General features: G+C 42.8%; 1 protein-coding gene across 2 annotated transcripts in view; it reads left to right on the top strand.

Annotated features, from left to right (window-relative positions):
• Positions 1-26,042, top strand: part of LOC106563906 (cell adhesion molecule 2) — a 678,594-nt gene that overhangs the window by 456,535 nt on the left and 196,017 nt on the right. For both annotated transcript variants that reach the window (XM_014129855.3, XM_082958335.1), the window contains exon 3: positions 16,056-16,205. In XM_014129855.3, the coding sequence (XP_013985330.2) occupies positions 16,056-16,205 (150 nt within the window). The remainder of the gene's footprint in view (positions 1-16,055; positions 16,206-26,042) is intronic.

Here is a 26,042-nt window from a genome sequence, read left to right as displayed (position 1 = left end):
CCAGGGTTCTATCTTCTCTAAGAATGACTATCTATAGAATGTTGCTGTGCTAGAACAATGCCAGGGTTCTATCTTCTCTAAGAATGACTATCTATAGAATGTTGCTGTGCTAGAACAATGCCAGGGTTCTCCCTAGACTACTGCTAGGTTTCTAGGTTCTCTCTAAAACGAGAATATCTCCTTGGTTCTAGTGGTTTTTTTGTTTTTTTCTTCGTTCTGACCATTATTATGTGCAAAGCAGGAAGAGCAGGTTGTTGTGTTATGGTGATGTAGAGTAGATGTAATATGAACGAAGATCGTAGCGAAACCGTTCTGATTTGTACGGTTACGTTTGTTCTACCTAGAGGCGGTGCGGTGACACTGATTAGACCATGTCAATAGTAGGAAATGGAACAGCCTGTGCCTTTTATTTCATTCACGGTGTGTATCTGCCATCCCGAAGTCAATTAAACTGACTCCACCCACGAGCAGAGAGCAGAGAGGAAGTCAATTAAACTGACCCCACCCACTAGCGATGGCGAGGAAGAGCGAGAGATGGAGAAAGAGAGCGATAGAGGGAGAGAGGATGAGAGAGAGAGAGAGAGAGAGAGAGAGAGAGAGAGAGAGAGAGAGAGAGAGAGAGAACAAGAATTAGAGAAAAAAGTGACAGAGTAATTTCCCTCAGGGAGTGTTTTTGAGGACATGAAGGCAGGAAGAGAGGAGGGAGAGGAGAGGCGAGGCGAGGAGAGGAGATCCTTAGTGATTTTTTTTTTTAATGTGATAACATGTGACAGATGTTAAAGCAACATGTGATACCATGATACTACACATTTGAAATCATTTGATCTCGTGTGAAATAAATGTGGCAACATGGGGATGCAAAAATGTAATCATGTGATACCATGAAACTACACGTGACTACATTTGAATGCTTTTCACGTGTGAAAGTGCAAATAAGATTTTCACATATGAAAGTTTTTCACAGAGGGAAAATGCAATTTCGATTTTAAAATGTGAATCTGCAATTCACGCGTGAGGTGAAAACATGTTATTTTTCTCACGTGAAAAAAATGTGGTGTTAACATGTGAACTCTATATTGAATACATTTGAACGTATGGTTTCACATGTGAACTCTATATTGAATACATTTGAACGTATGGTTTCACATGTGAACTCTATATTGAATACATTTGAACGTATGGTTTCACATGTGAACTCTATATTGAATACATTTGAACGTATGGTTTCACATGTGAACAACTGACCTCAGTCGTGCCTCAACAGTTATTTAACATGTGAAAATTAGATTTTCACGTGTTTTTTTTGTTCTAAGGAAGTAATTAAATGGTATGGGGGTTGAAGGCAGGTGGTACATTGTTCAGCTAAAATAGTTAACATCTTTAATCAATATGACCCTGCCTGGAAGAGGGAGGGAGGGAGGGAGGGAGGGAGGGAGGGAGGGAGGGAGGGAGGGAGGGAGGGAGGGAGGGAGGGAGGGAGGGAGGGAGAAGAGAGAGGGAGGGAAAGAGGGGAAGAGAGGAGAGGAGAGATGGAGAAGAAGAGAGATGGAGGGAAAAAGGGGATGAGAGGAGAGGAGGGATACAAGGAGAAGAGAGAGAGGGGGGAAGAGAGGAGAGGAGAGATGGAGAAGAAGCGAGATGGAGGGAAAAAGGGGATGAGAGGAGGGATGCAGGAAGAAGAGAGAGAGGGGAAGAGAGGAGAGGAGGGATACAAGGAGAAGAGAGAGAGGGGAAGAGAGGAGAGGAGAGATGGAGAAGAAGAGAGATGGAGGGAAAAAGGGGATGAGAGGAGAGGAGGGATACAAGGAGAAGAGAGAGAGGGGGGGAAGAGAGGACAGGAGAGATGGAGAAGAAGAGAGAGGCGTTGAGGTGAGGCGACTCAAGGAGATGAACAGAGGACACACACACACACACTCCTCCCTCCATCCCACAGGAGACCCATTTCTCAGGCACGGATGGCCAGCGGGAAGGGTGTAAGGACCCCTCCACCAGGCAATTAGGAAGAGAGAGGGACAGGGCTAATAGAAGCATCACAGTCACACACACACTAATAGAACTATCTCTATGGACATACACATGCATCTTCTTACACTACACTGACTACACTAACCTTGTCTGGTCAGTGACATAATCACACACACACACACCCCTACCGGCCAACTGACCGACCTATCCAGCTTCCTACCTACCTACCTTCCTTCCTTCCTTCCTTCCTTGGTGTCTGAGGTGGAAAGGACTCAGATCATGAATGTTTCGCTCAGACAACCACGTTGGGCCGTAGTTTCCACTGTTGGTTTTCAGTACACTTCTTGTTTGTTGCTTTATTTATTCTCACAACTCAAGATCAAGATGGGTTGACAAATGAGCAGGTTTTAAGGACAATAGAGAAAGAAGAAGGAGGGAGAACTCGTGAGAGAGGAAAGATGGCAAAGAGAGAACGACGCAAAGAGAGAGATCGCAGGGGGTGAGATAGAGGAGAAAGAGATGGATGAGAAAGAGAGAGAGGAGAAAGAGATGGATGAGAAAGAGAGAGAGAAGAAAAAGGAGGATACAGAGAGAGCGAGAAATATAAAAAAACAGAGAGAAAATATGTGAGTCAGAGAGAGAGAGAGAGAGAGAGAGAGAGATTGAAGAGGGGAGAGGAGAGGAGGATGCAGGCAGTAATTCTGGTGACAGGCCATGCTTCATGCAAAACCTCCATGAATAAAACATTCCTCTTGCAGCCCAGATCCATTTCTCTCCATCTCTTGCTCCTCTCCTCCCTCTATCTCTCTCTCACACGCCATGTTAACCCAGGGAGACCTTAATCAGCACTGTAAATGACCCATGCTCCTTGCCTTACCTCTTTCTCTCTACCACTACCTCCTCATCCCTCACTGCCCATCCCTCTTTCTCTCCTCCGTCTCTCTCCTCACCTCTCTCTCTCCTCTTTCCTTTCCTTCTCTCTTTCCTCCCTCTCTCCCTACCCTCCTCCGTCTCTCTTCCACTTCTCCTCCCTTTCTCTCTCTCTCTCTCTCTCTCTCTCTCTCTCTATTGTGCTCCTCGCCTCACCTCTCTCCCTCCTCATCCCTCACTTTTCATCCCTTTTTTCCCCCCTTTTGCCTGACATCTCCATGTCCTTTGCTTCTCACCCCTATCTCTCATTCCTCTCTCCACTTCAACTCCCTCCCTCCCTCTCTCCCTGCACCCTCCTCCCTCTCTACCCCCACCCTCCTCCTCCCCCCCTCTCTCTCTCCACTTCACCTCCCTCAGTCTGGGTGTCTCAACTGTAAAATTGGCTCATCCCCGTTTCATACATAGACTTCACGGTCAAATAGCTGCATCTTATGCAGGTGAACGTAGAGAGGGGGGAAGAGAGGAGGGAAGAGAGGGGGGAAGAGAGGAGGGAAGAGAGGAGGGAAGAGAGGAGGGAAGAGAGGAGGGAAGAGAGGAGGGAAGAGAGGAGGGAAGAGAGGAGGGAAGAGAGGAGAGAAGACAGGAGGGAAGAGAGGAGGGAAGAGAGGAGGGAAGAGAGGAGAGAAGACAGGAGGGAAGAGAGGAGGGAAGAGAGGAGGGAAGAGAGGAGGGAAGAGAGGAGAGAAGACAGGAGGGAAGAGAGGAGGGAAGAGAGGAGAGAAGAGAGGAGGGAAGAGAGGAGGGAAGAGAGGAGGGAAGAGAGGAGGGAAGAGAGGAGAGAAGACAGGAGGGAAGAGAGGAGGGAAGAGAGGAGGGAAGAGAGGAGAGAAGACAGGAGGGAAGAGAGGAGGGAAGAGAGGGGGAAGAGAGGAGGGAAGAGAGGAGGGAAGAGAGGAGGGAAGAGAGGAGGGAAGAGAGGAGGGAAGAGAGGAGGGAAGAGACGAGGGAAGAGAGGAGGGAAGAGAGGGGGGAGGAGAGAAGAGTGAGACAAAGCACATTGTAAATGGTAATTTCTCTTAACTTCCCATGTGACTCAACGGAAGTGATCTCTACTCGTCGGTCTATGTGTGACTGCAGGTTCAGGCCTCAGCTAGCTAGCCTGGATCCACTGTAAAAAAAATAAAATACAAAAATAAATAAATGTATATAATCATTTCTGGTATCGGCTTGTAGGCCTGGGTACCTGGTATAAAATATGTGGCTGCGTACCAAATGGTACATTATTCCCTATTTAGTGCACTACTTTTGGCCAGAGACTTATGTGCACTCATCAAAAATAGTGCACTAGGAAGTGAATATGGTTCAATTTGGGACTCATCCCAGGACATATGGGTTGTAAATCAACAGGACATATGGGTTGTAAATCAACAGGACATATGGGTTGTAAATCAACAGGACATATGGGTTGTAAATCAACAGGACATATGGGTTGTGACCCATCCCAGGACATATGGGTTGTAAATCAACAGGACATATGGGTTGTAAATCAACAGGACATATGGGTTGTGACCCATCCCAGGACATATGGGTTGTAAATCAACAGGACATATGGGTTGTAAATCAACAGGACATATGGGTTGTAAATCAACAGGACATATGGGTTGTAAATCAACAGGACATATGGGTTGTGACCCATCCCAGGACATATGGGTTGTAAATCAACAGGACATATGGGTTGTAAATCAACAGGACATATGGGTTGTAAATCAACAGGACATATGGGTTGTGCCCCATCCCAGGACATATGGGTTGTAAATCAACAGGACATATGGGTTGTACATCAACAGGACATATGGGTTGTAAATCAACAGGACATATGGGTTGTGAATCAACAGGACATATGGGTTGTAAATGAACAGGACATATGGGTTGTGAATCAACAGGACATATGGGTTGTAAATGAACAGGACATATGGGTTGTATTGAGTAACGCCATGTCCAGGTATTATTTAACTGATCCCATATCAGTGTTGGATTTATACTTTGTTGGGGCAGCAGGATATTTCCCTGTAAATTGACTTTAGTTTCCGACATGGCACTGCAGAAAAGCTTGTAGACAGCTTGTAGCTGAAACCAGATATGAATTGCATTCAAGTGAGTGTTCATTACGATGGTGAGAGTATTGTAGTGTTTGTGTGGTTATGCTGATTGCAGAAGATTGTTTGGCTAAGGACCCTCCTACGAGCACACTTCACTCAGAAGTGTACACGCCAGTCCTAAAAAGTATACACTTCACCCCTCGGATGTGTACTCAGAGGGAACAGAGGGTACTTGTCTTGGAGTAATCACGGCTCTGACGTGGGAAGGTAAAGATCAGAGCTCTGACGTGGGAAGGTATAGGACTAAATAATTACAGATGCTAATATACTAAAATGTTTGGGATACAGTACTTTTAGGGTTGCAAAATACCAGTCACTTTCTCAAAATACCGGTCACTTTTTCTAAATAACCAGGTTTATAAATAACCAGGGTTTATAAATAACCAGGGTTTCTGAATAACCAGGGTTTCTGAATAACCAGGGTTTCTGAATAACCAGGGTTTCTGAATAACCAGGGTCTCTGAATAACCAGGGTTTCTAAATAACCAGGGTTTCTGAATAACCAGGGTCTCTGAATAACCAGGGTTTCTAAATAACCAGGGTTTCTGAATAACCAGGGTTTCTGAATAACCAGGGTTTCTGAATAACCAGGGTTTCTAAATAACCAGGGTTTCTGAATAACCAGGGTCTCTGAATAACCAGGGTCTCTAAATAACCAGGGTCTCTGAATAACCAGGGTTTCTGAATAACCAGGGTTTCTAAATAACCAGGGTTTCTGAATAACCAGGGTTTCTAAATAACCAGGGTTTCTAAATAACCAGGGTTTCTAAATAACCAGGGTTTCTGAATAACCAGGGTTTCTGAATAACCAGGGTTTCTAAATAACCAGGGTTTCTGAATAACCAGGGTTTCTGAATAACCAGGGTTTCTAAATAACCAGGGTTTCTGAATAACCAGGGTTTCTAAATAACCAGGGTTTCTGAATAACCAGGGTTTCTGAATAACCAGGGTTTCTAAATAACCAGGGTTTCTAAATAACCAGGGTTTCTAAATAACCAGTCCCTGTTTCTAAATAACCAGGGTTTCTGAATAACCAGGGTTTCTGAATAACCAGGGTTTCTAAATAACCAGGGTTTCTGAATAACCAGGGTTTCTGAATAACCAGGGTCTCTGAATAACCAGGGTTTCTAAATAACCAGGGTTTCTGAATAACCAGGGTTTCTGAATAACCAGGGTTTCTGAATAACCAGGGTTTCTAAATAACCAGGGTTTCTGAATAACCAGGGTTTCTGAATAACCAGGGTTTCTAAATAACCAGGGTTTCTGAATAACCAGGGTTTCTGAATAACCAGGGTTTCTGAATAACCAGGGTTTCTAAATAACCAGGGTTTCTGAATAACCAGGGTTTCTAAATAACCAGGGTTTCTGAATAACCAGGGTTTCTAAATAACCAGGGTTTCTGAATAACCAGGGTTTCTGAATAACCAGGGTTTCTAAATAACCAGGGTTTCTGAATAACCAGGGTTTCTGAATAACCAGAGTTTCTGAATAACCAGTCCCTGTTTCTGAATAACCAGGGTTTCTAAATAACCAGGGTTTCTGAATAACCAGGGTTTCTGAATAACCAGGGTTTCTGAATAACCAGGGTTTCTAAATAACCAGGGTTTCTGAATAACCAGGGTTTCTGAATAACCAGGGTTTCTGAATAACCAGGGTTTCTAAATAACCAGGGTTTCTGAATAACCAGGGTTTCTAAATAACCAGGGTTTCTGAATAACCAGGGTTTCTAAATAACCAGGGTTTCTGAATAACCAGGGTTTCTAAATAACCAGGGTTTCTGAATAACCAGGGTTTCTGAATAACCAGGGTTTCTAAATAACCAGGGTTTCTAAATAACCAGGGTTTCTGAATAACCAGGGTTTCTAAATAACCAGGGTTTCTAAATAACCAGGGTTTCTGAATAACCAGGGTTTCTAAATAACCAGGGTTTCTGAATAACCAGGGTTTCTAAATAACCAGGGTTTCTGAATAACCAGGGTTTCTGAATAACCAGGGTTTCTGAATAACCAGGGTCTCTGAATAACCAGGTTTCTAGAAATCCTGGTTGGAGGATTGTGGGTCAGGGATATTACACCCAGGAGTTCTGGAAAACCAGGACTGTGTGTGTGCGTGTGTGCGCATGTGTGTGTGTGTGTGCGCATGTGTGTGTGTGTGTGTGCGCATGTGTGCGTGTGTGCGCGCGTGTGTGCGTGTGTGTGAGTGTGTGAGTGCGCGTGTGTGTGTGTGTGTGTGTGTGTGTGTGTGTGTGTGTGTGTGTGTGTGTGTGTGTGTGTGTGAGTGTGCGCATGTGTGTGTGTGTGTGTTTGTGAGTGCGTGTGTGTGTGCGTTTGTGTGAGTGTGTGTTTGTGATTATTTTATTTTATCACACCAAGTACATTTCCATCATATGCTATATAATATTAAATAGTATCTCAGGCTTTCTTTAAATTGTGTATAGAGTCCAAAATGGTGTTACCAGGAAGTGCAATCATATAGATGAATACTGCCATTTGCGTCATTGTTGTTGCATGGTTGGTTAAGGAGATGTAAAGTTGTTGCTCCTCGTTTGTTGGGAAAAGGTCAGTGGAAATTGAAATTGAATGAGCTTAAGCTATATCAGAACGAACACTGACTCTTGAGAACGATCTCTGAAGAACGGTTTGGATAGAAAACAGTTTAGCTGCTGGGAAAACAACAACGCTGTCCCTTTAAAATAACTATTAGATTGGAGCACGGTGGCTCTGACCCAAATATCAAGGATTGTATTAATGGTTAGGCTGTCTTGTACACATTTGCAGCTAAATAGCTGAATTGCAGTATGCAGAGAAAATAAGAAAAATTATCGATAAGATAATGGTTAGCTAGCTGAATTTTTGTTTTTTGGGGGGGTAAGGTATATATTATGATAGCAGCCCAGTTGGGTGGTAGTGAAGGTATATATTTGGATGGCAGCCCAGTTGGGTGATAGTGAAGGTATCTATTCTGATAGCAGCCTAGTTGGGTGATAGTGAAGGTATATATTCTGATAGCAGCCCAGTTGGGTGATAGTGAAGGTATATATTCTGATAGCAGCCCAGTTGGATGATAGTGAAGGTATATATTCTGATAGCAGCCTAGTTGGATGGTAGTGACAGGATTGATGATGGTGGTGGTGGTGGTGATGATGGGAACAAGATCTCGCGGTTTATCCATGTTTCTCCAAACTTCAAATTTCAAAGTGTTTTTTTTATTTATTTTTTTGACACCCTGGGTTGACTCCTTCTGCATAACATCGTTCCGTTTCTCCAAACGTCAAATCCTGAAGTTGAGGGTTTAAGGTCTTGGATAGGGTGAAAACATGACGTTTAAGGCATTCATCCCTTAATGGTTAAAGCTGCAACATGTAAAAAAGTTGATGGTGACCTGACCAAATTTACATAGAAATGTGTGGAATAGATCTGTCATTCTCATTGAAAGAAAGTCTAAGAAAAGGTAGATCTGTTCTGTGTGTGCTATTTTTTTATGCTTCCTGTTCTTAAATTTCGTTTTTGCGTCTTTTACTTTCGGGTTTTTTAGTACACCAGCTTCAAACATCAGAAAATACATAATTTGTGGTTATGGAAAATATATTTCAAAGCAGTTTAGATGTTACAACGATTCTATACACTATACTAGCTTGTTTTTGAAATTACGCAAACTATTAGAAGTTTATCAACCAGGAAATGGCAGAGCGATATCTGTATGGTGGATCTTTAAGTTAAAGGTTAAGGTTTGGGATAGGGTTAAAACAATAAATGAGTGTCTACCACTAGGATTGAACAAGTGACCTTTGGATTCGGAGTCAAACTATTTTTTCCTAGCAAAACCTAAGCGTACTTAATGGCAATATCGCTCATTGTTGCCCCCTGGTGGACAGTTTTGAAGGCATTTCCCCGATGTCCTCAGGACATGGACGTCAATTTTCGAAGCCAATCTTGAGCGATCTGCCTGGATGATGGCGCTGGCTTTCTGGAGCTATGAAGAAAAAAAAAAAAAAAACGTGGAGAAGCCATCCCTTTATCTCCGCCACGGTTTCAGGTGTATGTCAGAACCAACATGTGACGGTGGAGGATGTTGGCTATGAAAATCTTTCAACTGCTTCTCGAATATATCCAATGTGCCACCACTGTTCATTTGCGATGGCTACTTGATGCGAGAGCTCACACCTTAACGGGAAATTCGCCAGCCCAAAGAGAGAGTTATTACTTCAATGTAAAAAAATATATAAAATAAAAAACCAACTGTTGTAACATGTTACCACTTCATAAGGCAGGTTTTCATGTTTTTTAGACTGACCTACAAAAAATTAAAATAAAAACATGAGGTATTTCGTATCAAGTGTGGTATGAGGAGAAAGCCTACAGGGTTTTATGCGACCACAGATAGTCTGTTTGTGGGGAGATTGGATAAAAGCAGTAGGTATGCGCACACATGGAGCGAGGTGAGTGAGGCACTGATGGATCCTCAGCCGCGTCTGGCTCCAGATCTGAAGGCGGGCCTCCACCTTTGGTCCAGACTCAACCCTAAACATGGGAATTGCAAGATGCATACTGTTGATGTTAATGTTGATGATGTTAATGTAGCCAGGTTGCCGTGGCGGGTTGCCGTGGCGGGTTGCCGTGGCGGGGAGCTCAGGGGAGTCGTGAAAGTGGCTGAGCTCCCGGCAGTGATTACAAAGAGCAGCTGACTGAGGTTGATACGCCTGTCTCACAGACAGTGGAGAATGATGTGCCCAGTGTAATTACAGACACTCAGGGTGATGTGCCCAGTGTAATTACAGATACGCAGGGTGATGTGCCCAGTGTAATTACAGACACGCAGGGTGATGTGCCCAGTGTAATTACAGACACGCAGGGTGATGTGCCCAGTGTAGTTACAGACACACAGGGTGATGTGCCCAGTGTAATTACAGACACACAGGGGGATGTGCCCAGTGTAATTACAGACACACAGGGTGATGTGCCCAGTGTAATTACAGACACACAGGGTGATGTGCCCAGTGTAATTACAGACACGCAGGGTGATGTGCCCAGTGTAATTACAGACACGCAGGGTGATGTGCCCAGTGGAATTACAGACACGCAGGGTGATGTGCCCAGTGTAATTACAGACACGCAGGGTGATGTGCCCAGTGTAATTACAGACACGCAGGGTGATGTGCCCAGTGTAATTACAGACACGCAGGGTGATGTGCCCAGTGTAATTACAGACACGCAGGGTGATGTGCCCAGTGTAATTACAGACACGCAGGGTGATGTGCCCAGTGTAATTACAGACACACAGGGTGATGTGCCCAGTGTAATTACAGACACTCAGGGTGATGTGCCCAGTGTAATTACAGACACTCAGGGTGATGTGCCCAGTGTAATTACAGACACACAGGGTGATGTGCCCAGAGTAATTACAGACACACAGGGTGATGTGCCCAGTGTAATTACAGACACACAGGGTGATGTGCCCAGTGTAATTACAGACACTCAGGGTGATGTGCCCAGTGTAATTACAGATACGCAGGGTGATGTGCCCAGTGTAATTACAGATACGCAGGGTGATGTGCCCAGTGTAATTACAGACACGCAGGGTGATGTGCCCAGTGTAGTTACAGACACACAGGGTGATGTGCCCAGTGTAATTACAGACACACAGGGTGATGTGCCCAGTGTAATTACAGACACACAGGGTGATGTGCCCAGTGTAATTACAGACAAACAGGGTGATGTGCCCAGTGTAATTACAGACACGCAGGGTGATGTGCCCAGTGTAATTACAGACACGCAGGGTGATGTGCCCAGAGTAATTACAGACACACAGGGTGATGTGCCCAGTGTAATTACAGACACACAGGGTGATGTGCCCAGTGTAATTACAGACACTCAGGGTGATGTGCCCAGTGTAATTACAGATACGCAGGGTGATGTGCCCAGTGTAATTACAGATACGCAGGGTGATGTGCCCAGTGTAATTACAGACACGCAGGGTGATGTGCCCAGTGTAGTTACAGACACACAGGGTGATGTGCCCAGTGTAATTACAGACACACAGGGTGATGTGCCCAGTGTAATTACAGACACTCAGGGTGATGTGCCCAGTGTAATTACAGACACGCAGGGTGATGTGCCCAGTGTAATTACAGACACGCAGGGTGATGTGCCCAGTGTAATTACAGACACACAGGGTGATGTGCCCAGTGTAATTACAGACAAACAGGGTGATGTGCCCAGTGTAGTTACAGACACACAGGGTGATGTGCCCAGTGTAATTACAGACACACAGGGTGATGTGCCCAGTGGAATTACAGACACGCAGGGTGATGTGCCCAGTGTAATTACAGACACACAGGGTGATGTGCCCAGTGTAATTACAGACACGCAGGGTGATGTGCCCAGTGGAATTACAGACACGCAGGGTGATGTGCCCAGTGTAATTACAGACACACAGGGTGATGTGCCCAGTGTAATTACAGACACACAGGGTGATGTGCCCAGTGGAATTACAGACACGCAGGGTGATGTGCCCAGTGTAATTACAGACACTCAGGGTGATGTGCCCAGTGTTATTACAGACACACATGGGTGATGTGCCCAGTGTAATTACAGACACACAGGGTGATGTGCCCTGTGTAATTACAGACACACAGGGTGATGTGCCCTGTGTAATTACAGACACACAGGGTGATGTGCCCAGTGGATTTACAGACACACAGGGTGATGTGCCCAGTGTAATTACAGACACACAGGGTGATGTGCCCAGTGTAATTACAGACACGCAGGGTGATGTGCCCAGTGGAATTACAGACACGCAGGGTGATGTGCCCAGTGTAATTACAGACACTCAGGGTGATGTGCCCAGTGTAATTACAGACACGCAGGGTGATGTGCCCAGTGGAATTACAGACACGCAGGGTGATGTGCCCAGTGTAATTACAGACACACATGGGTGATGTGCCCAGTGTAATTACAGACACACTGCTGTGCAGCAGCTATCGCCAGGCTGAGCTGACTTTTCTAAATGTTTCTGTGGTGAATTGGGGAGGGATCTCTGGAGTCCTTTGAGAACTCTGTACTACCAATCAGCTGCCAGCAGGCAGTGCTGTCACTACCGCCGAAGAAGAGGGGGACGTATAAGTGTTTCTTTAGAGAGATATAGACATAACTAGAATGTTTGATCAGGACACGGGACTCATTTAGATAGATCAATAAAAAGCTTTTGATAGCATGTGTCATGCCTATCTGTTTAGGACCATGGAAGTGTTTAGCCTGGGTAGTGGGTTTATATCATGGGTCGAGCTACTGTACTGTGAAAGTGGGGGGGGCTGAGACGGCCAGGCTGAGGGAGAGGCTGCAGGGGTGTCCACCCTGGGGTCAGCTCTACTGTTTAGCCATATAACCGCTGCTGTGTAGTTTGAGGCTGTTCTATGTGCAGTGGACGAGGAGAGGGGTTTGGTTCTAACTTTCTCGGTTAAATGAAATAAAGTTTGTATTGTAAATAAAGTTTTGTATTGTAAATTATGTAATAACTATTGGGCCAATAAAGGTATATTTTAAATCTCTCTCTCTCTCTCTTTCTCTCCCTCCCTCTCTTTCCCCCTTCCCTCCCTGCCTACCTTCATACCTCCCTCCCCTCTCCCTCCCTGTCCATCTCTCTCCCTCCCTCTCTCTCTCTCCCTCCCAACTTCTTTCCTTATCCCTCTCCCTTCCTCCCCTCTCCCTCAATCCATCCCCTTCCTCCCCTCTCGTCCTCCCTCCCTCCCCTCTCCCTCAATCCATCCCCTTCCTCCCCTCTTGTCCTCCCTCCCTCCCCCTCCCTCCCTGTGTGTGTGAGCATTAAGCCGCGATTTATCCTGAGACTTTAGTGGTGGTTCTTAGTTAGAGAGGCCCATAGAGGAGCTAATTTACCCCCCAGAGGGGAGCTCAATCCTGGGCTAGTAATTAGGCCTTTCAGCCCGCTTCCTGGAGAGTAGGCTCCATCCAACCTATCTCCTCTGCTTTGTTCTATATGCGGAAATGGGACGGATGTTACACAGTGGAATGCCAACGACCCTCTTCCTCTATAATGTCAGCTTTTAATACATATTCATAATATGGATTTAATGGAGGGAACTTCATTTTGTATTTCTTGAGAGGGAACTTCATTTTGTATTTCCTGAGAGGGAACTTCATTTTGTATTTCCTGAGAGGGAACTTCATTTTGTATTTCCTGAGAGGGAACTTCATTTTGTTGTTGGTGTAGAACACTAAACCATGTAGAACACTAAACCATGTAGAACACTAAACCATGTAGAACACTAAACCATGTAGAACACTAAACCATGGTTGAACACCATGTTGGTGTAGAACATTAAACCATTAAACCATGTAGATCACTAAACCTTGTTGGTGTAGATCACTAAACTATGTAGAACACTAAACTATGTAGAACACTAAACCATGTAGAACACTAAACCATGTCCATTTAAATTTTAGCAGACGCTCTTATCCAGAGCGACTTACTATAGTGAATGCATACATTTCATAATGTTTTTGCCCCGTACTGGTCCCCCGTGGGAATCGAACCCACAACTCTGGTGTTGCGAACACCATGCTCTACCAACTGAGCCACAGTTGTAGAACACTAAACCATGTAGATCACTAAACCATGTAGAACACTAAACCATGTACATCACTAAACCATGTACATCACTAAACCATGTAGAACACTAAACCATGTCCATGTAGAACACTGAACCATGTAGAACACTAAACCATGTAGAACACTAAACCATATACATCACTAAACCATGTAGAACACTAAACCATGTCGATCAGTAAAACATGTAGAACACTAAACCATGTAGAACACTAAACCATGTAGAACACTAAACCATGTCCATGTAGAACACTAAACCATGTAGAACACTAAACCATGTAGAACACTAAACCATATACATCACTAAACCATGTAGAACACTAAACCATGTCGATCAGTAAAACATGTAGAACACTAAACCATGTAGAACACTAAACCATGTCCATGTAGAACACTAAACCATGTAGAACACTAAACCATGTAGATGTAGAACACTAAACTATGTAGATCACTAAACCATGTAGATGTAGAACACTAAACTATGTAGAACACTAAACCATGTAGAACACTAAACCATGTAGAACACTAAACCATATACATCACTAAACCATGTAGAACACTAAACCATGTCGATCACTAAACCATGTAGAACACTAAACCATGTAGATGTAGAACACTAAACTATGTAGAACACTAAACCATGTAGAACACTAAACCATGTCCATTTAAATTTTAGCAGACGCTCTTATCCAGAGCGACTTACTGTAGTGAATGCATACATTTCATAATTGTTTTGCCCCGTACTGGTCCCCCGTGGGAATCGAACCCACAACTCTGGTGTTGCGAACACCATGCTGTACCAACTGAGCCACAGTTGTAGAACACTAAACCATGTAGATCACTAAACCATGTAGAACACTAAACCATGTACATCACTAAACCATGTAGAACACTAAACCATGTCGATCAGTAAAACATGTAGAACACTAAACCATGTAGAACACTAAACCATGTAGAACACTAAACCATGTAGAACACTAAACCATGTCCATGTAGAACACTAAACCATGTAGAACACTAAACCATGTACATCACTAAACCATGTAGAACACTAAACCATGTCGATCAGTAAAACATGTAGAACACTAAACCATGTAGAACACTAAACCATGTAGAACACTAAACCATGTCCATGTAGAACACTAAACCATGTAGAACACTAAACCATGTAGAACACTAAACCATGTAGAACACTAAACCATGTAGAACACTAAACCATGTACAACACTAAACCATGTACAACACTAAACCATGTACAACACTAAACCATGTCCATGTAGAACACTAAACCATGTAGAACACTAAACCATGTAGATGTAGAACACTAAACTATGTAGAACACTAAACCATGTGGATGTAGAACACTAAACCATGTAGAACACTAAACCATGTAGAACACTAAACCATGTAGAACACTGAACCATGTAGAACACTAAACCATGTAGAACACTAAACCATGTAGAACACTAAACCATGTAGAACACTAAACCATGTCCATGTAGAACACTAAACCATGTAGAACACTAAACCATGTAGAACACTAAACCATGTACATCACTAAACCATGTAGAACACTAAACCATGTCGATCAGTAAAACATGTAGAACACTAAACCATGTAGAACACTAAACCATGTAGAACACTAAACCATGTCCATGTAGAACACTAAACCATGTAGAACACTAAACCATGTAGAACACTAAACCATGTCCATGTAGAACACTAAACCATGTAGAACACTAAACCATGTAGATGTAGAACACTAAACTATGTAGAACACTAAACCATGTGGATGTAGAACACTAAACCATGTAGAACACTAAACCATGTAGCACACTAAACCATGTAGAACACTGAACCATGTAGAACACTAAACCATGTAGAACACTAAACCATGTCCATGTAGAACTCTAAACCATGTAGAACACTAAACCATGTAGATGTAGAACACTAAGCCATGTAGAACACTAAACCATGTAGAACACTAAATCATGTAGAACACTAAACCATGTAGATGTAGAACACTAAACCATGTAGAACACTAAACCATGTAGAACCCTAAACCATGTAGAACACTAAACCATGTCGATCAGTAAAACATGTAGAACCCTAAACCATGTAGAACACTAAACCATGTAGAACACTAAACCATGTTGAACACTAAACCATGTAGGCAACAGTATAGAGGATTAGAAGCATTCTATGCAATTACAGGGTATACTGTCTACACATACTGTATACGGAAATCAAAACTTCAACATTGAAGAGGTTTGATGTTGGCACAAAACTACAACCAGCTCTCTTAGATTGGAAGAGCTGTGTTTGTCTTCTGATAGAAAAAAATGTTTACCCATACTAAACCCAATGTCTCTTACACTACAAATGATGTTTTGTTATATTTACCCCTTTCTCTCCCTGTCTTCTCTCCTCTCTCCCCAGGGTCGTCGGGGCAGCACCCCTTGGTCCAGAATCAGACAGTGACAGAGGGTGGGACAGCCAACATGACTTGCAGGGTAGAGTACAACGACCAAACTTCCCTCCAGTGGTCTAACCCTGCACAGCAGACACTGTTCTTCGGAGACAAGAAAGGTAAGAGCAGCGAGATCTCTAAAGATAGACTGCAATATTCCACATTTGTCCAGGTCCCCAAGATGTCAGTATATGCCTTCTTCGTTGCAATTTATTTGTATTTTTTTAAACGAGTACCAAGAACTGGGATTGAACCCGCGATGCTCAGTCAAAATCAACGTTTATCCTAGTGAGACACTATCCACATTTTCATCCATAGTTTTTATGCGAGTTAAGTCAAACCGTATAAAAAAATATTATTACAATTGTGATGGAAATAGGAGGTTTCGTTTAAAATGTGATAAATGCCAACAGATGATCTGTTCGTTGGACATGGTGGGATCTTTTCAAATCAAATCAAACTTTATTTGTCACATGTGCCGAATACAACAGGTGTAGACCTTACTGTGAAATGCTTACTTACTAGCCCTTAACCAACAATGCAGTTCAAGAAGAGTTAAGAAAATATTTACCAAATAAACTAAAGTAAAAAATAATAACAAGTAACACAATAAAATAACATAACGAGGCTATATACAGATGGTTCCGGTACCAAGTCCGGTACCAGTTGGAAACCGTAGTCTGGCTTTTTATGGCGGTTTTGGAGCAGTGGCTTCTTCCTTGCTGAGCAGCCTTTCAGGTTATGTCAAAATAGGACTCGTTTTACTGTGGATATAGATACTTTTGTACCTGTTTCCTCCAGCATCTTCACAAGGTCCTTTGCTGTTGTTCTGGGATTGATTTGCACTTTTCGCACCAAAGTACGTTCATCTCTAGGAGACAGAACGCGTCTCCTTCCTGAGCAGTATGACGGCTGCATGGTCCCATGGTGTTTATACTTGCGTACTATTATTTGTACAGATGAACGTGGTACCTTCAGGCGTTTGGAAATTGCTCCCAAGGAAGAACCAGACTTGTGGAGGTCTTGGCTGATTTCTTTTGCTTTTCTCATGATGTCAAGCAAAGAGACACTTAGTTTGAAGGTAGGCCTTGAAATACATCCACAGGTACACCTCCAATTGACTCAAATGATATCAATTAGCCTATCAGAAGCTTCTAAAGCCATGACATCATTTTCTGGAATTTTCCAAGCTGTTCAAAGGCACATTCAACTTAGTCTATGTAAACTTCTGACCCACTGGACTTGTGATACAGTGAATTATAAGTCAAATAATCTGTCTGTAAACAATTGTTGGAAAAATGTACTTGTGTCATGCACAAAGTAGATGTCCTAACCGACTTGCCAAAACTATAGTTTGTTAACAAGAAATGTGTCGAGTGGTTGAAAAACGAGTTTTAATGACTCCAACCTAAATGTATGTAACCTTCCGACTTCAAATGTATATAAGTAAATAATAATAATATAAATATAGGACAAAACACATCACGACAAGAGAGACAACACAACATAAAGAGAGACCTAAGACAACAACATAGCAAGGCAGCAACACATGACAACACAGCATGGTAGCAACACAACATGACAACAACATGGTAGCAACACAACATGACAACAACATGGTAGCAACACAACATGACAACAACATGGTAGCAGCACGACATAACAACAACATGGTAGCAACACAAAATGACAACAACATGGTAGCAACACGACATGACAACAACATGGTAGCAACACAACATAACAATAACATGGTAGCAACACAACGTGGTAGCAGCACAAAACATGGTACAAACATTATTCGGCACAGACAACAGCACAAAGGGCAAGAAGGTAGAGACAATAACAGTTTGAGTGTTTGTTACAGCTCGTTCCAGTCACTAGCTGCAGCGAACTGAAAAGAGGAGCGACCCAGCCATGTGTGTGCTTTGGAGACCTTTAACAGAATGTGACTGGCAGAACGGGTGTTGTATGTGGAGGATGAGGGCTGCAGTAGGTATCTCAGATAGGGGGGAGGGAGGCCTAAGAGGGTTTTATAAATAAGCGCCGACCAGTGGGTCTTGCGTTGGGTATACAGAGATGACCAGTTTACAGAGGCGTATAGAGTGCAGTGATGTGTCCTATAAGGAGCATTGGTGGGAAATCTGATGGCCGAATGGTAAAGAACATCTAGCCGCTCGAGAGCACCCTTACCTGCCGATCTATAAATGACGTCTCCGTAATCTAGCATGGGTAGGATGGTCATCTGAATCAGGGTTAGTTTGGCAGCTGGGGTGAAAGAGGAGCGATTACGATAGAGGAAACCAAGTCTAGATTTAACTTTAGCCTGCAGCTTTGATATGTGCTGAGAGAAGGACAGTGCATACTCCCAAGTACTTGTATGAGGTGACTACCTCAAGCTCTAAACCCTCAGAGGTAGTAATTACACCTGTGGGAAGAGAGGCATTCTTCTTACCAAACCACATGACATTTGTTTTGGAGGTGTTCAGAACAAGGTTAAGGGTAGAGAAAGCTTGTTGGACACTAAGAAAGCTTTGTTGTAGAGCATTTAACACAGAATCCAGGGAGGGGCCAGCTGAGTATAAGACTGTATCATCTGCATATAAATGCCTGAGCTATGTTGTTGATGTAAATTGAGAAGAGCGTGGGGCCTAGGGTTGAGCCTTGGGGTACCCCCTTGGTGACAGGCAGTGGCTGAGACAGCAGATTTTCGGACTTTATACACTGCACTCTTTGAGAGAGGTAGTTAGCAAACCAGGCCAAAGACCCCTCAGAGACACCAATTCTCCTTAGCTGGTCCACAAGAATGCAATGGTCTACCGTATCAAAAGCTTTGGCCGAGTCAATAAAAATAGCAGTACAACACTGAATCAAGGGCAATGGTGACATCATTGAGGACCTTTAAGGTTGCAGTGACACATCCATAACCTGAGCGGAAACCAGATTGCATACCCAAGAGAATACTATAGACATCAAGAAAGTGTGGTCTACAGCTTTTCATAAGGTACTCTACCTCAGGCGAGCAATACCTCGAGACTTCATTATATTAGAAGACTTCTTTAACATTAGATGATATGTTTGTGTCGGTAAAATATATTATGTGAGAGATGGCAGTGGAAATGCCTTCATGCTCAATTATTGATCATCGTATCGAAGTACACTGCATGACCAAAAGTATGTGGACACCTGCTCGTCGAACATCTCATTCCAAAATCATGGGCATTAATATGGAGTGTGTCCCCCCTTCTCTGCTATAACAGCCTCCACTCTTCTGGGAAGGCTTTCCACTAGATGTTGGAACATTGCTGCTATAACAGCCTCCACTCTTCTGGGAAGGCTTTCCACTAGATGTTGGAACATTGCTGCTATAACAACCTCCACTCTTCTGGGAAGGTTTTCCACTAGTTGTTGGAACATTGCTGCGGGGGACTTGCTTCCATTCAGCCACAAGAGCATTAGTGAGGTCGGGCACTGATGTTAAGGCAATTAGGCCTGGATAGCAGTCGGCATTCCAAATTATCCCAAAGGTGTTCGATGGGGTTGAGGTCAGGGCTCTGTGCAGGCCAGCCAAGTTCTTCCACACCTTTCTCAACAAAACACATTTGCCATAAATTTGGAAGCACAGAATCGTCTAGAATGTCATTGTATTCTCTAGGGTTAAGATGTCCTTTCACTGGAGGGGACTAGCCAGAACCATAAAAAACAGCCCCAGACCATTATTCCTCCTCCACCAAACTTGACAGTTGGCACTATGCATTGGGGCAGGTAGCGTTCTCCTGGCGTCCGCCAAATCCAGATTTGTCTGCCGGACAGCAAATGGTGAAGCGTGATTCGTCACTCCAGAGAATACATTTCCAAAAGCTCCAGAGTCCAATTGGGGTGCGAGCTTCACATCACTAAGAACTGTTCTTGCGCTGACGTTGCTTCCAGAGGCAGTTTGGAACTCAGTAGTTGCAACCGAGTACAGACGATATTTACACGCTACGCGCTTCAGCACACGGTGGTCCTGTTCTCTGAACTTGTGTAACCTACCACTTCTCAGCTGAGGCATTGTTGCTCCTAGACGTTTCCACTTCACAATAACAACACTTACAGTTGACCGGGGGGCAGCTCTAGCAGGGCAGGAATTTGACGAACTGACTTGTTTGGAAAGGTGGCATCCTATGACGGTGCCACGTTGAAAGTCACTGAGCTCTTCAGTACGGCCCATTCTACTGCCAATGTTTGTCTATGGAGATTGCATGGCTGTGTGCTTGATTGTATACACCAGTCAAATACGGCTGTGGCTGAAATAGCCAAATCCACTCATTTGAAGGGGTATCCACATACTTTTGTATATATAGTGTGACTTGGAGTCACACAATGATAAGGTGTGTGGTCCTGCCACTACAACTCAGGAAAGCTTGCAGTTTATTATGTTACAGATGAAATAAGTGATGATGAACTTCACGGGGGGGGGGGGTGAAAGGTCACGGTGATGAGCTTGATGGTCCTTTACAAGGAATATCGAGCGTCTTATCCTGGTGACATGAGGATCGATGCTTGACTGCCGTTTGACAAAAAAAAAAAAATCCATGATAATCTCATCCTGTAGACTAGTTTCCAGCAATGGCGTGTGGGTAAAATCAAGCCAAGCCAAACTGAAGCTAAATATGATGTGGCTGTCCATGTTTCCGATTTCTCTCTGTGTGTGTGTGTGTGTGTGTGTGTGTGTGTGTGTGTGTGTGTGTGTGTGTGTGTGTGTGTGTGTGTGTGTGTGTGTGTGTGTGTGTGTGTGTGTGTGTGTGTGTGTGTGTGTGTGTGTGTGTGTGTGTGTGTGTGTGTATATGTGTGTGTGCACGGTTTTTGCAAGTACAAAAACATGTTGACTCACACTACTTGTAGAGAAAAGCCAATGCCATCCTCCCATTGTCATGTTGTCTAAACGGTCTATGACTCTGTCATACAGCACACACTTTTAGTTTTGTTGTTGTCCTTGGTTACCTGACTAAAACAGTTGCTCGCTAGCCATAACTTCCTTTCATGGGCAATGTTAGCTAGTTAAACGTTAGGCTTTTACATCTAGTTACATATTGAACTTCCATCCTCAATGTATACATTTATGGTTGGATCAGAATCGCCGTTATAATCATTGGCCAGTACGGAGAATTAAGTAAAACCACAAGTCAAAATCCCTATCTCCATCCATGGCTAATTTAGGAAAGGGACAATTTTAGCTAGCCAGCTATCGGAGGACAACAACACAACGAGATGCAACAATTCAACTTGTTTCTGTCAATGACATATGTTCTCAATGTGATTTGATTGGAGTGAAGCCAAATCCAAATTGGCTTTCCATTACACTTTTTTTTTTGGTTCGCCAGGACCATTCACAGTTGAGCTTGTTCAGTTTAGCTCAACGCTGATTGGCTATTATTTAAAAAAATATATATATTATCAAGGTAGGCCAAAGACTCGCTGGCTTCCCTTGCATTCAATGCTACGGGTGGCAACAATGTAATGCTCTTTTGACCAGACAGCATTAGATAGATGGCCTACACATACAAAGACAGAGTGAGATACATTTAGCCTCTTGCAAATTGAAGGAACATTATGAAACACTGAGAGACGAAAGATAAATAATTTATGATGTATTTTTTTTCTTCATTTTTTTCTTGGTACATTTTTGGAGGGAAACATGCCTTCCTTTGGCATCCTTAATTCCGTGCCACTGCACAGCCTACCCAGACTGTATCTGCAAGCTGTTGGCTAGAGCGCAGGTTCCAAGACAGAGTAGGAAAAAATTAGCTATTTAACACAACATTTTTTTTGGTGACAAAACAATCAGTAGAGTTGAAAATGTGATGAAAACACACAAAAATACATGTTGTGTGCACTATGTCATCAACACTGATTTTTATCTGCAACAAGTCAGTTTGGTGGAAACACACCACTGGTCCGTTCTCTCAGGGTTTTAGACTGGTCCGTTCTCTCAGAGTTTTAGACTGGTCCGTTCTCTCAGGGTTTTAGACTGGTCCGTTCTCTCAGGGATTTAGACTGGTCCGTTCTCTCAGGGTTTTAGACTGGTCCGTTCTCTCAGGGCTTTAGACTGGTCCGTTCTCTCAGGGATTTAGACTGGTCCGTTCTCTCAGGGCTTTAAACTGGTGCGTTCTCTCAGGGTTTTAGACTGGTCCGTTCTCTCAGGGCTTTAAACTGGTCCGTTCTCTCAGGGTTTTAGACTGGTCCGTTCTCTCAGGGTTTTAGACTGGTCCGTTCTCTCAGGGTTTTAGACTGGTGCGTTCTCTCAGGGATTTAGACTGGTCCGTTCTCTCAGGGATTTAGACTGGTCCGTTCTCTCAGGGATTTAGACTGGTGCGTTCTCTCAGGGCTTTAGACTGGTCCGTTCTCTCAGGGCTTTAAACTGGTGCGTTCTCTCAGGGTTTTAGACTGGTCCGTTCTCTCAGGGATTTAAACTGGTCCGTTCTCTCAGGGTTTTAGACTGGTCCGTTCTCTCAGGGTTTTAGACTGGTCCGTTCTCTCAGGGTTTTAGACTGGTGCGTTCTCTCAGGGATTTAGACTGGTCCGTTCTCTCAGGGCTTTAGACTGGTCCGTTCTCTCAGGGATTTAGACTGGTCTGTTCTAGGATTGGAGAGGATTTGAGACAGTAAGAACTCCTGACCATGTGGTTATTACTAAATCCATATAATCACATCAACACAGTATCACACAAACACAGACACTTGCAAGCAGACACACACACACACACACACACACACACACACACACACACACACACACACACACACACACACACACACACACACACACACACACACACACACACACACACACACACACACCTCCATACCGAGGAGAGGCAGGAGAACATTAGCAGTATAATCCGGCATAATTCTCCAGGTGTTTCATTCAGACATAAACTTGGCTCCTCGCTCCATAATTACAATTTTCTCCTCTCCTCCTTCCTCATACACACTGTCCCTCACAGTGTCGCGTTTGTTTACTAGCATCCGTATCTTCTTCCTCTGGCTCCTCTAACTCTTTTGCTTGGCACAGAGTTGTTATGTTGTGCGTTGCATGGTGTTGCTATTGTTGTGTTATCCTTGCCCACCGTGTTGCACTGTGTTGCTGATAATGTGTTTAGTGAATGCACCTCTCCTTGCCCACCGTGTTGCACTGTGTTGCTGATAATGTGTTTCTCTGGTCTATAAACCTGAACACACCCCTTTGTTAGTTATGGTGCATTAGTTATAATACCATAGTTTTAATACATGAGTTATAATACATTAGTTTTAATACATGAGTTATAATACATTAGTTTTAATACATGAGTTATAATACATTAGTTTTAATACATGAGTTATAATACCATAGTTTTAATACATGAGTTATAATACATTAGTTATAATACATGAGTTTTAATACATTAGTTATAATACATTAGTTATAATACATTAGTTATAATACATGAGTTTTAATACATTAGTTATAATACATGAGTTTTAATACATTAGTTTTAATACATGCATTATAATACATTAGTTAAAATAACACATTAGTTATAATACATTCGTTTTAATACATTAGTTATAATACATTAGTTATAGTGCACTAGTTGTAATACATTAGTTATAGTACAGTAGTTATAATACATTAGTTATGTGCATTAGTTGTAATACATTGGTTATAGTGCATTAGTTATAAAACATTAGTTATATTACATTATATATAATACAATAGGTATAGTGCATTAGTTATGTGCATTAGTTATAAAACATTAGTTATAATACAGTAGTTATAATACAGTAGTTATAATACATTAGTTATAGTGCACTAGTTGTAATACATTAGTTATAATAGATTAGTTATAATAGATTAGTTAAAATAACACATTAGTTATAATATATTAGTTATAATACATTAGTTATACTACATTAGTTACAATACATTAGTTATAATACATTAGTTATAATACATTAGTGATAATACATTAGTTATAATACAGTAGTTACAATACATTCGTTATAATACATTAGTTATAATACATTAGTTATGTGCATTAGTTATAATAAATGAGTTATACTACATTAGTTATAATACATTAGGTATGGTGCATTAGTTATAATACACTAGTTATAAGAAATTAGTTATAATACAATAGTTATAATACATGAGTTACTAAACATTAATTCTAATACATTAGTTATGTGGTACATTAGTTATGGTGCATTAGTTAAGGTGCATTAGTTAAGGTGCATTAGTGATATGCATTTGTTATGGTGCATTAGTTATGGTGCATTAGTTATGTGCATTAGCTATGTTGCATTAGTTATGGTACATTAGTTAAGGTGCATTAGTTATGGTGCATTAATTAAGGTGCATTAGTTAAGGTGCATTAGTTAAGGTGCATTAGTTATGGTGCATTAATTAAGGTGCATTAGTTGTGGTGCATTAGTTAAGGTGCATTAGTTATGGTGCATTAGTTATGGTGCATTAGTTGAGGTGCATTAGTTAAGGTGCATTAGTTATGGTGCATTGGTGCACAGATATTACTGTGTGGTGTATTGTCCTCTCCATATCCAGTTGCTCTATGCTTTGCCTGAATAGCTAATTTGTTGCTCTCATGAGCAGAAAGAGAGTTCTCTGATGAGCAGAGAGAGAGTTATCTGATGAGCAGAGAGAGAGTTTTCTCATGAGCAGAGAGAGAGTTATGTGATGAGCAGAGAGAGAGTTATGTGATGAGCAGAGAGAGAGTTCTGTCATGAGCAGAGAGAGAGTTCTGTCATGAGCAGAGAGAGAGTTCTCTGATGAACAGAGAGAGAGTTGTCTCATGAGCAGAGAGAGAGTTCTGTCATGAGCAGAGAGAGAGTTCTGTCATGAGCTGAGAGAGAGTTGTCTCATGAGCAGAGAGAGAGTTGTCACATGAGCAGAGAGAGAGTTCTCTCATGAGCAGAGAGAGAGTTCTCTTATGAGCGGAGAGAGTTGTCTCATGAGCAGAGAGAGAGTTGTCTCACGAGCTGAGAGAGAGACCGAGAACAAGCTGCTTGAAGAGACAAAGGATATATACCTTCAGCTGTACTCGCGCCTGTTTTTTGTGTGTGTAAGTATTTCTGAAATTGTGAGTGTGTACTTGTGTGTGACAAGCACACACACGCACAATCCCTTTCCCAGTAGCCTCCCTGCAGACTTGTTCAATTATCAGTGGTAGATTTGAGAGTTGTGATCGCAGTGCTACCCATGACTACTACACCGTGTACTTATACCTGTGGAGATGATAATGGAGGTGTGTGTGTGTGTGTGTGTGTGTGTGTGTGTGTGTGTGTGTGTGTGTGTGTGTGTGTGTGTGTGTGTGTGTGTGTGTGTGTGTGTGTGTGTGTGTGTGGTGTGTGTGTGTGTGTGTTCATGCTTGTGTGTCAGTCTGCTCAATATTCCTGATACCCCTCTACCAGTCAGTCAGTCTGTTCAATATTCCTGATACCCCTCTACCAGTCAGTCAGTCAGTCTGTTCAATATTCCTGATACCCCTCTACCAGTCAGTCAGTCAGTCTGTTCAATATTCCTGATACCCCTCTACCAGTCAGTCAGTCTGTTCAATATTCCTGATACCCCTCTACCAGTCAGTCAGTCTGTTCAATATTCCTGATACCCCTCTACCAGTCAGTCAGTCTGTTCAATATTCCTGATACCCCTCTACCAGTCAGTCAGTCAGTCACTGTTCAATATTCCTGATACCCCTCTACCAGTCAGTCAGTCAGTCTGTTCAATATTCCTGATACCCCTCTACCAGTCAGTCAGTCAGTCTGTTCAATATTCCTGATACCCCTCTACCAGTCAGTCAGTCTGTTCAATATTCCTGATACCCCTCTACCAGTCAGTCAGTCAGTCTGTTCAATAGTCCATAGATGCACCTCCATAGAAATAGAATGAAACAGGAAGTAAATGCAGGAAGAAAATGCAGG

This window comes from Salmo salar, chromosome 11, assembly GCF_965601325.2.
Source record: "Salmo salar chromosome 11, fSalSal1, whole genome shotgun sequence".
Lineage (NCBI taxonomy): Eukaryota > Metazoa > Chordata > Actinopteri > Salmoniformes > Salmonidae > Salmo > Salmo salar.
Note: the sequence above shows the minus strand (reverse complement) of the source record. Positions and strands in the feature narration are given on the sequence as shown.